General features: G+C 35.5%; 2 protein-coding genes across 3 annotated transcripts; one reads left to right on the top strand and one right to left on the bottom strand.

Annotated features, from left to right (window-relative positions):
• Positions 1–1,924: 1,924 nt before the first annotated feature.
• On the top strand, positions 1,925–4,578 carry LOC127795588 (GDSL esterase/lipase APG). The gene is made up of 4 exons (XM_052327365.1): positions 1,925–2,526; positions 2,602–2,835; positions 2,934–3,189; positions 4,126–4,578. Exons 1-4 carry the CDS (start codon positions 2,140–2,142, stop codon positions 4,320–4,322), a joined length of 1,074 nt encoding a protein of 357 aa, XP_052183325.1. The 5' UTR covers positions 1,925–2,139; the 3' UTR covers positions 4,323–4,578.
• On the bottom strand, positions 4,330–9,695 carry LOC127795587 (uncharacterized). 2 transcript variants are annotated; one of them, XM_052327363.1, is made up of 8 exons: positions 9,279–9,695; positions 8,141–8,450; positions 6,232–6,491; positions 5,845–6,138; positions 5,470–5,759; positions 5,301–5,354; positions 5,013–5,210; positions 4,330–4,908 (listed from the first exon to the last, which is right to left on the bottom strand). In XM_052327363.1, the coding sequence occupies exons 1-8, from the start codon at positions 9,517–9,519 to the stop codon at positions 4,837–4,839; spliced, it is 1,719 nt and encodes a 572-aa protein (XP_052183323.1). In that variant the 5' UTR covers positions 9,520–9,695; the 3' UTR covers positions 4,330–4,836. The 2 variants fall into 2 exon arrangements, with proteins under 2 accessions (XP_052183323.1, XP_052183324.1); XM_052327364.1 differs by having other exon boundaries at positions 4,330–4,905.
• Between the last annotated feature and the right edge of the window lie 2,690 nt (positions 9,696–12,385).

Raw genomic sequence — 12,385 nt, 5'->3', positions numbered from 1 at the left:
TAGATTCAATTAGTAAAAATGAGCGCAAACAAATACCCCATCTTGATAACATAAACCGAACACAATAGTTTAGATGGAAATGTGAGGCCACTAGAGGTAAGTCTTTATCAGGGCTGTACTTGAGATTCTGAGGCCCTGAGTCGAAATGTAAAAATGATCTCTGAATCTAATGAGTGATGATTGGTGAGCCATTCGACAATTGAGAGGCAACTAGTGACAGTGAACGACGGAGTAAGAGGCAAGACTAGAGCGAGCCACCGGGCACGAGGACGAGCCGACGAGCGATGGAGCGAGAAAGAGGCAACGAGAGCGGGGGCAAGGGCGAAGCCAGGAGTGATAGAGTGAGAAAGGCAAGGCAACGAGCGAAAGCGAGAGAGGTAGAAGGACAAGGGCGAAGCCAAGCTTGCAGAGGGGGAAGGGGTGGGCGACTGGCCAACGAGCCTTTACAAAGATGGAGGATTTCCAATTTTATGGGCCCAAATAATCAAATATTCATGGTCCTGAGGCAACAACCTCATAGGTCTCATAAAAGATCCGGCCCTGGCCTTTATAAGCATCACTTGAGAAAATAATTTATAGTGAATTTGAAGAAATAAATAATAAAAATAAAATGTGAAACAAATGGAAATTTTGGAAGGAAGACGTAAATCACAAGAGTTGGCCAACAACCTTTATGAGAAATGTTTTCAAAACAAGAAAAAAAACTCAATTATAATATAAAAACACAATTTAAAGAGAAAGGGGTTTTACTGCCAAAACAATTATTGTAATAGTAATGTTATTTATCTTCAGTTTAGTTGCCGTATTTTTATTAAAAAATAAATATATGTAAGTGTAAATAAATATATGTAAGTGTCCATATTTATATTATACTTTTTTTTATTTTTTAATGAAAATATGCCAATTATCCAATCTAAATAAATAACATTGCTCTTATTGTAATTTGTGACAAACTAATTGAAAAACAATTATTGAAATCAATTCATAACTAATTAAATTATTCCAAGTTCATCCAAATTAAAACAAAAAATCGTATTTAATGTTCTCATTAATTTGTTCACCCAATATCACAATGAGCCCCACTGGCCAAATCTTTTTAAGTGATGCCAATAGGCCCGATTCCCATTAAGTTGATTCTATCCATTCGCCAGAAATTAGGGAAGTTAAGTGGTCAATTTAGGACAGGTACCTAAAGCTATGGCACCTAATTCTCAACTATATGCGATGAATGTGTATTGTATTAATTATCTGCACAATGGTTGTCTAAGGAAAACTTAATTAAGATCAGTTTTTGGGATAATTGTGACTGAAATTTAAATTTAATTGTGATTAAAATACATCTATAATTGATGATTATCTTCGTGACTATTAGAATATAAATTTATTTAAATATTCCTTTGTATAAATTTATAAATAAGTAGTAAGTATTCAATACATTAGAATTATTGTAGAAATATCATTATTATGGTAACAATATCATTATAAAAATATTTTATTATTTCTGTTTATAATTTTTTTTATTTAATTTTTTATATAAATTTTATATGTATATTTATGTGTTTAATGATTTATTTTGGATCATAAATCCTAACAGTTTTTGAGATATATGCCAACATCATTATCGACTCTAAAAGGAATGACAAACGATTACCCAAGCAAACGAAAGTTTTGAAGGGGGCACCAACGCCATGCTTGGGCGCCAAGCCATTGACCTGGTCAGGAACTAAACTGCAAACTTGAAACTTACTTTCCCACCGGTGGCTGCAAGCCTGCAACTCCCAATGCAATGCACCACTCATTCATTTATCCTCCCAACTACTTTCGCAGCTCTTGCCTACCCATAATTGTGCTTCCCATTTAATGTATCCATCCATTTATAACAACTGAAATTCAAATCTTAAAGCTTGAAAAGCTTTACATCCATCTGTACTGTACGTGCAAATGCATGTGTGTGTCTGTAGTCTCTCTGTGTGTTCTTGTTGATATTTTCCTTAAGCCTTTAATGCCATGGAACCACTTCTATCATGATCTATGAGCTGCCCAACTTTCATCCGCCTCCTTTAACACAGCCTCCCTCTATTGGGTTCACATTTATAAGCCCAGACACCCAGCTTGAAGTACACCATTTGTGGCTTCAAAATGGGTTGTAAGTTTGGTGGAGCACCGCTGGTTCTGGCCTTTGCTTTGGCCCTTTTCACTGGCTCCAGCGCTCAAGACCTGCCAGAAACCCTTGTGCCTGCAATCGTGACATTCGGCGACTCGGCTGTCGATGTCGGCAACAATGACTACATCCATACCATCTTCAAGGCTAATTACCCACCTTATGGCAGAGATTTCGTCAACCAGCAGCCAACTGGGAGGTTCTGCAATGGAAAATTAGCCACTGATATCACTGCTGACACTCTGGGATTCACTACTTACCCACCGGCATATCTCAGCCCCCAGGCTTCCGGGAAAAACCTTCTCATCGGTGCCAACTTTGCTTCTGCTGCAGCTGGCTATGATGACAAAACAGCCATCTTGAGCGTAAGCTAGCAATTTTCTTTCCAGTCTTGTTTTCTCAGGAACCAAACAGTAATTTTGTCTTGTTCGCAATTGCAGCATGCGATTCCTTTGTCACAGCAGCTGGAGTACTACAAGGAGTACCAAGGAAAGCTAGCACAAGTAGCAGGTAACCAGAAAGCAGCATCCATTCTGAAAGATGCTCTATACATATTGAGTGCTGGAAGCAGTGACTTTCTTCAGAACTATTATGTGAATCCTTACCTCAATAAAGTCTTCACCCCTGATCAGTATGCCTCCTACCTCGTCGGCATATTTTCGAGCTTCATCAAGGTGAACATCAATGGAAAATCAGACATCAATTCACAACAAACGAGTAAGTTGAACACATATATATGATATGTAGCTAATTAAAGAAGAATATATAACAGGACCTCTATGATCTGGGAGCGAGAAGAGTAGGGGTGACTTCACTGCCACCGATAGGTTGTCTTCCAGCAGCCATCACTCTGTTTGGATTTCATGAGAGTGGCTGTGTGTCCAGGATCAACACTGATGTTCAAGGGTTCAACAAGAAGATCAACTCTGCTGCAAATAGTCTCCAGAAGCAACTACCTGGTCTCAAAATTGCCATCTTTGACATTTTCAAGCCCCTCTACGACCTAGTTCAGAATCCTTCCAAATATGGTATGGAATCGAACAAGAAGCTCAAGATTTTCTGTTTATAGACCTAGCTATGACGTATTGCTTTGATACCACTTATTAGGGTCGGTTTGTGCATATCACACAATCTCACAAACACGTGATGAAGCCACTTTATATGTAGTTTTGCAGGGAAAAACTAAAAAACCATTCCCATAACACAATTTTTGCACGAACAAAACTGACAACAATCGACATCACTGTTCCAGATAGCTAGTCACACATACTCCGAGACTTCATTTATCTCGTTGTGGAACAATTTGGACATAAAACCATAAAAATTTGGCTACAGCTACATCTAGGGGTGAGCAATATTTTGGTTAAACTAAAATAATCACACATACTCCGAGACTTCATTTATCTCGTTGTGGAACAATTTGGACATCAAACCATAAAAATTTGGCTACAGCTACATCTAGGGGTGCGCAATATTTTGGTTAAACTAAAATAATAGAACCGAATAGGCAATTTGGTTCAAGCTGTAGATCAATTAAGTTTGGTTTCCAAGTTTGACGTCTTTTTTTTTTTTTTTTCTCAGCTTTTTTTGGTTTTTCAATTGGTTGGGTTTTTTCAATTTTCTTTTGGTTATTTGATTTGCACATCTATTTGATTGATTCAGTTCAATTTTTGGAACAAGTTCAGTCTATTAGGTTTGAGCAATTTGATTGGTTTAGTTACCAAAATCGACTAAATGCTCACCCCTAGCTATATCATGTCATGTATATTGGTATGGTCAATAAACAAGGGAAATTATTTATAGGCGACAACTCTAATAAGATTAGTTCTCCTATACCTATCAATGCCCCCTGCAGATTGGGTTTTATCCAAGGAACTCGATCTCTGTCATACTTGAATTTGAGTTACCTAGTACAAGCCAATACTAGTGCATTTATCTTTGTCGCTACTTCCACAATGGTGCAGGTTTTGCAGAAGCAAGGAGAGGTTGCTGTGGTACAGGGACAGTGGAGACAACATCATTGCTGTGCAATCCCAAGTCGCTGGGAACTTGTAGTAATGCTACGCAGTATGTGTTCTGGGACAGTGTTCATCCATCTCAGGCTGCTAATCAAGTTCTAGCCGATTCCTTGATCACCCAAGGAATCAATCTCATTGGCTGATTGAGCCTAAATTCTCTACATTGATGCATGCTAGGCCACAAGACTCTCCGTAATACTTAATTTTCCCATCCTTAGTTCATAGGAGAGATAAAGGTTTGTGTGATGTATTGTTGCATGTGTTTATTGTGTAATAAGGACTTTCAAGAGTCCAAAATGGCTAAGAAATGCACGGGTGAAAAACTATCTTCCCACAGTCAAGAGTTGATGCTTATAGAACAAGCTTGATAAATGGAGGAGGAATGAGAAAGTTGGAGTACTCAAATTTGTTTTTTAGTGTTGTATGCAAATCAGGTATAAAAGTCAATCCAAAACCTCTTTTATACATCTCGCACTATGAACAGATAAGAAAAGGCTTGTATCACTAATGAATAAGATCTAAAAGACTTGTGTTTCAGGCTTTGTAGTAGTAGTAGGCATGGTAGGTTCATATGACCAGTGGCTAGGAGCACATAAACTTGAGTGGCTGCATAATACACCCATCTGCAATGGTCCAAAAATTTGCACTGATCTTTCATCAGTTGGGCAGCTTTTTCAACTTGCCTTGCCAAGGATTTTGGCGAGCTACCATTGTTGCTTGCACAGGCTGCTGGAAAAGAAGAGAGACGAATCAATAGATACCATAGAACACATGTAGATGCCTACAGAAAGGATAGTTTCCCAGCAGATGAGAGTGTCTGGGGAGTCACACACCTGAAACTTCTCAAACAGAGGGTAAAGAAGTTTCCCAATGTTCTTGTTGGAGTTTCCAAGGAATGAAACTGGAGTGAGACCTCTAGGAGCCACCGATGATGCATTGGAGGAAGCTTCTGCAACATTTATATTTTTTTGATGCGTGCAATTACTATAATTGAGCTCTTTAGTAGACACCGGGTTGGGATATTCAATTGGCTGTGAATAAAAGTAAAAGCAGTGAGCACAGTGATACTTATAACAAAAATTCTTCTGCCTAGATAGGCATGAAAGCAGAAAGGAACTTACAAATTGGCAAAAATGGTCAATATAGGTCCCCATTTGTGAGTGTCCTACAGGAGTCTGCAATAAAATTTTCTCCAATTATGCAAATGAAAACCCAAAAAAAAAAAGAAAAAAAGATAAAAGCATGGCAGAAATGATAGAACACCAAATGAAAACTATGAAATTGCCTTACATATGTGGAAGCACTTTTTTGGTAACTCAGTGGGATATAGGTATACGGTGCACCCTCAGTTCTACAAAAATGTGGATGCATCATATATTGACTTGAATTTATGCTTGATAGAGGACTATCCATGGGAGAAGGAGGGAAGCTGTAAAAAGATGGATGGAATTTGGGGCTAGGATTATTTGAATTAGAAGCAGAGAAATACTGCAGATGGGACTGTGGATAGAACTTCTGCTGGCGTTCTTCTTTACTTTGAGCTATAGCCACATATAAAACCCTTCCTTGGACAATCTTTCCTGTCATAAACAAAACTTGGATTAGTGACCCAAAAAATTGCTTCCAAGTGCAGGGAAAAGAGGGAAGGAGAGGAGACATTGCTACCATTAAGTGCATCCAAAGCCTTCTTTGCTTCTTCAGAAGTGGAGAAACTCACAAAGCCAAATCCCTTACTATTCCCATTATCATGTTGCATCACTTTTGCAGAAGTGACCTTCCCAAAATCAGTGAACATTTCTTCTAATTTTACATCATCAATTGATGTATCGATATTCTTCACATACAGATTTGAAGCCCTTACCCTTTCAGTGTGATTATTTACTGTCCCGGGTTCATGTTTTAGAGGCTCTTCACCTTCAGATTTCTTCTGAGCCTTCCTAACAACCAGCTTCTCTGATCCTGACCCATAAATGGTACATGCATTTAAATTAATCTTCACAAACCATTTAAGTCAAAATCAAGGGAATAAAAAGGAGAAGGAATCAACTTTACCTAGTAATGCACCATTTAAGGCCTCCAAAGCCTTCTTAGCATCTTCGTGTGACTCAAAGTTGACAAATCCAGAACCCTTTGATTTTCCCTCAGCATCTGTCATGATGAAGACACTGTTGACCTTCCCACATTCAGAAAACTTATCTCGAAGGGCATCCTGTGTCACATTGTCATCCAGATTTTCCACATATAGATTTGTAAATTTTGGTTCTTCAAGGATATACTTCCTCTCAGTTTTCTTGAGAAACTTGGACACATATCTGAAAGTATATTGAATTGATAGAGTTGACAAAGTTAATACCTGTTCTAAATAAAGAAGGGCTAGAATTTTAACCCAATTATAACAGAACTATCTTAATAAATTAAGTAGCTGTTAGGATGGGTAATTCCTCAAAAGAATGACAAGAGCATAAAGGAGGAAATTATTGATATGCTTTGGAAAGGGAACCATTGAAAGATCATTCATCCAGAAATTGCAACAAATTCCTGACATATAAACTATAAAAAGAAAATCCTGCTGTCAATCTAATTGAAGGAGTAGATCACCTTAAAACATGTGAAAAGATACAACACACAGATCACATTCACACAAAAAGTGATGCATGAAAAAGGAACTAAAGCTTTCTAACACAAAAATTAGAACAAAACATAGTCTTAGTCCAGAGCCGGGTTCTAGATGACATGGTTTAATGAGTAATGCTGATTGATGTTAAAGAGCAAGAAAAAATAACTAAAGCGCAAAAGAAGTGGTTACAGAATAAATGACAGGAGTTCTATGCAAGAAATCAGAAATAAGTTCCAGAAAGAACTTATGTTTGGAGATTAGGAAGATAAACATGAAAAATGGCACTAATGTAGGAAAAGGCAGCAAACATGGAAACCTGCACATGAAAGAAAAGAAACGGAGAACACAACTAGACCAAACTAAACACGAAGCAGAACACATAGAAATATAGGTTATTAACTATTCAGGGAACTGGCGAAGCAAATATAGGTCACTTGGAAGCTAAGAATTCATGATTGGCGAAATATATACAAACACTCACAAAAATGAGAACCTTAAAACTAACCCTTCTTCAATCTTCAACCTCATCAGTGATAATTGATATCTCAACCCTTATCGGTGATGTCACCTTTTGTTGTCAATGAAATAAGTTAATTTTTATTTTTTATATATAATTATATATATATACGTACACATTTGATCAAGATTAAACTTTTTTTTTTTTTTTGTAATTAACAGGAAGGAGTGAAAAAGAACACTATCAACATCAATATTAATCTTTTGTATATTAGGGTATCATGTCAATTACTTGCAAGAAGAAATCCCTTTCCATACCTTCAATTATCAGTTTCAAACGAATTCATTAAATGAATAAATTACTAGAAGAATATTGAACTTTTAATTCTCTTCTAATTTTAAAATAATTTTTTAATAATATATACAATTTATTTTTCAATTTCAATTGTGAAATACAGCTACTTTCACTTAATGTCTGTCATTAAAATGTTGATGTGGAATTATACAGAAGAGCTTACTGTAGGAAGATGTGGCTGACAGCAAGAAGATCTGATGAAAAACATAAAACCTAATTATCCAATCCTCCAATATAGAAAAAAGTTGAAATTCTATGCAAGCAAGTGCAAGTGCACGCACACACAGAGAATCAGTTAATAAGCATAGATCCCTTTTTTTTTTCTAAATATAGATCCAATTATTGCATTCATCCACTAGTTAAAGAAAGTTGAAGTTATAACTCTTTTGCTTAACCAAACTAGAAAACTATGAAAATCACCAGTCCCCAAAAGAGTGTCCGGTCAAGAAACAAAATCTGAAGGTTATTGTGGGCTAATCAAGTCAACCATGATTTGCATAGGAACAAAGAGAAAAAGCCAACAGTGTTCTTACAGTTCTTTCCCTTCAAGCATGGTACCATGGAGAGACCTAAGAGCAGCCATGGCTGAATTTTCTGACTTGAACTGAACAAACCCAAAACCCTTGCTCTTCCCATGTTCCTCGGCCACCTTGCAAGAAAGTATACATCCAAATCTGCCAAAAATCTCCTGCAACAGAGCACTGGTGATAGAAGGGGCAAGGTTTTTGACAAAGAGATTGCCAATACCAGTCTTTCTTGCAATAGGGTCTCTTTGGCACCACATTATTCTCATTGTTTTTCCCTTAAGTTCAGTGTGATTCAGAGAAGTCAGAGCCTTACAAGCTGATCAAAACAGAGAACAAAGCAAACAAACAATTGATGAGACAACAGCCATATTGTAAACAATAAAGTAAAAAAATATCAAAATGACTAGTAATAAAATGAGAATCACGAACCCTTTAGTAATAAAATGAGAATTATGGACCCTCTTAAGAGTTGTAGAGTATGATCAAGTCAAATAAATAGTGCAAATATCTGGTTTCAAGAAACAAAGAGAAAGCGAGGGACAGATTTTGAAGAATATAACACTTGACAATCAATGCAATGATATCGAGAAGATTTACTGGATCAAAGCACAGCAGAAGAAGAAGAAAGTAAAACCATTTTCCAAGAGAATTTAGCAAATTGCCTAACTCACCATTTGTATAGGAATGCAGTAAGCTAAAGAAAAGAGAAGAAAAATTAACCATTCCCTTCAAGAACCTATAATAAGATGACAGATATGTCCAGAAAGCCGTGTTGAAGTGTAAAGGCATAGCCTAGTAAACCATGATCAAGCAGAAGAAATAATAGAAAATCTGGTTAAGAAAAATAGAGTAGAGAATATGTCTATTTCATCGAATGAAACAATAAAGATACAAACCAATAGACATCAAGAAAACCCTAACGCTTTTCTTGGGCTTAAATATACAAATTTATAAACACCGAGAACAAGAATAAAAACCCCTTTCGAACATAAAACATAACATTTACCGAACTCTGAAATGACATCACACTGAATCGGCATGCGGTAGAACATACCTAAACATTCTTTCAATCAAGAACCCTAAAAGGAAAGACCAAGAGAGGGGAAAAAAAATCAAGATGAGAAACATGGAGGGAGTGAATAACCATCAGATGGAGAGAAGAAGTTGACGTAGCCGTAACCAAGAGAGCGGCGGGAAATCTGGTCTCGGCAGAGTCGAACAGAGGCCAATGGACCCACCGGACGAAAAGCTTCCACGAGGTCGGCCGCCGTCACTTCTGGGTCAAGGTCTCCGACGTAGAGCGACGCCTGGAGGGCATTCTCAGATTGCAGCGATGCCATCCACAATGCCATTGATGGAGGCGAAGCCACCGGTCGTGCCGCCATTGTGAACTTTCCGAGTTCAAGAGAGAGAGGGGGAGGAAGCGCGCGCAATCGAGTGAGTGTGTTTGTTATAACCGACGATACGTGTGGGGTACGGTAATTATATTTCCCGCTCGAGGGTGCTGGAGTGGCATACTCGCGGCCTGTTACGAAACGACAGCGTTTGGGACTGGAAAATGTTCCTGCGACAGAAAAGTGATCCAATGCATTTATTTTCATATCTTTTATTATTAGTAATAAGTTAGTTATTATATTTTAATTTTTGTTATTATAATTATTAAATTTGAATTTGTATTAAAATTTAATTACTATTTTAAGCTTTCATAAAATTTTATTAATAAAAATTAGCATAAAATACATTAGTATAAACTTAAAAATTATTAAGATTCAAATTAACATAAATCACACAATCAAATGATTTTAAAATTTATACTAATGTATATTCTATTACTTTTTTAATTAAAAAAGTGACTAAATTATAATAAAAATAAAAATTTTGTGATTGTGATTGTGATAATAATAATTATAGTATTACAAAAGATAAATTTCAGAAATTTAAGATACCCTTTATTGCGGGGATCTCTATCGCTCGATCCTATAATTTTCTACAAGAGAGATAAATCTGAATCTAATTTACAATGGTTGCGCAAAGAACAAATTCGAACCTAAAAATCTAAATCGCTCGGAGTGCTGATAAGTGAAACAATCCCAAGGAACATAAATTTTAAAAACTTTAACAATATAATTTACGGATATATCTTCTACTTTGATAAATGATCATTTGCTTTGATATCTTTACAAAAATAGTACATTTATTTTTGGAATATATTCATATAACCTAAACAATTATATTATATGTGATATAAATTTCTAAATCAATAATTCAACAGTGAACCACCAAACTAATACCCCAATTGGTTGGACCAATTTTAACAATTATGAATAGAAACACAGTAGACCAAAATTAATAAAAAAAATAATTAATTCTCCAAAATATTTAAAGCACTTAATGCAATAACATCATTATTATTACAAGCTTTAATCTTAATTACCGAAGCCCATGGTGTGAATTTTAACAACAATATAGACTTAGATAGAAACAGATATATATATATATATATATTTTGTTTGAAGAACAATTAATAATGAAATGAAATGAGATGAAATGAAAATTTTGTCCCCTCCAAATTGGAGGAGAATGAATGGAAAGAAACACATCTATTAATTGTTTCCATTATATTGTTGCTTAAACACGACTTAAAATTTATTTGTTGGAAAATTTGTCGTTAAGTCACACGGAATATATAAAAGAATAGAATAATCAAAACATATGAAATATTTCATGTGCAAACATTTTGTTATTTAAGTAAGACACAAGAGATTGTTGAATAGTTGAATGCATAAACTTTATTAGTATCTAAGGCGTACCATTTTTAAAGAGAGAATTCACCTATTTATAGAAAAGTATGGAAATTTAAGATAAGGACCCATGGTATTTTGAAATTGACTAGAATTATAGTTTCTAACAATAAGTTATATTATACGTTATATCTTTTGAGATATTTTTGACCATTAGAGTTATTTGTTTGAGGGTCTTTTTGGAAATATCCTGTAGGAGATATCTCCAGTAGAGGAAATTCTATTTGCAACGATAAGGTTTGCTCTTCGCAACCCACTTTTAATATTCCTAAAATGTTTTGAGATAAAATCTCATATTTACCCTTCATTTAAATCATTTACACTCAACCACCCAATATTACTCTTTCAAGCACGTGTATGTACTTTCTCGTCCACCATCGTCATAACTCACCACACCTGAACACCTTTACTCACTCACATCGCTCAACCATTATTATTCAATATCGAGCATTGCACAACAACTATTATTCAACATCGAAGATTGCTAAGCACATTTCTGCTCGTCATAGGCAAGTTAAGCATTGAAGATTATTATAGACAAATGTTTACAGAGTTTTACAAATAAGATAATAACTATTCATGTTCCGGCAAGAAACAAGATGATGAAATCCATGAGGTATTTGAAAATTTGTTGTATTTATAATTTTGTTTATCATCAATAGGCGAGAACCAGGAGTTGAGACACTTGGAGTACCGACTAGAGAATGATCCCCTGAATCCTTGGATTCGGGAGAGTTGATACCTCCCAAATTGAAGGATTCGGGGACTCCTTGAGTATCCGAACCGAAGGATTCGGGAACTCGAGGATGCCCCGAATTCTTTGGTTCGGGGGAGTCAAGTAGTTCTGAATCCAATGATTCAGAATATTTCATTGCTTCAAATTATTTATGTTTTTTATTTATATAATTTTTGTTTATTTCAACAGTCATTTGATGCTGTTGAACCATTTACTAACAATCAGGTATTATACAACTTTCATTTAATTATTATTTGAACAATGCTTTCAAATTGTTTATGGTTTTTATTTACATACCATTTTTTTTTCATTTCAACAGTCATTTGATGCTATTCAATCGTTTACTACAAATGAGGTAACGTAAATTATTAATATTTCTAAAACACACAAATTATTAATATTTATAAAACACAAATTCTCATTATTTATCTGCACAATTACACTAAACACACACAAATTATTAATATTTTTTAAAAACAAATTATCATATGTTGCATTATTTAGGATTAATTAAAAATTAAGAAAATACACGATTTATGTTTAATATTAATTAAAAAAATAATAACATAGTGGTTTGAACCTCGTGATTCGGGGAACCCCTAATCTCCCGAACAACAAGATTCTGGGGATTAGGGGTTCCTCGAACCTCGTTGTTCGGGGTGTAAGTGGTTCTATGAACCCCGCAGTTCGGGGAACCCCTAATTCCCCGAACAT

Source organism: Diospyros lotus, chromosome 2 (genome assembly GCF_014633365.1).
Source record: "Diospyros lotus cultivar Yz01 chromosome 2, ASM1463336v1, whole genome shotgun sequence".
In the NCBI taxonomy this organism is placed as follows: domain Eukaryota; kingdom Viridiplantae; phylum Streptophyta; class Magnoliopsida; order Ericales; family Ebenaceae; genus Diospyros; species Diospyros lotus.
Note: the sequence above shows the minus strand (reverse complement) of the source record. Positions and strands in the feature narration are given on the sequence as shown.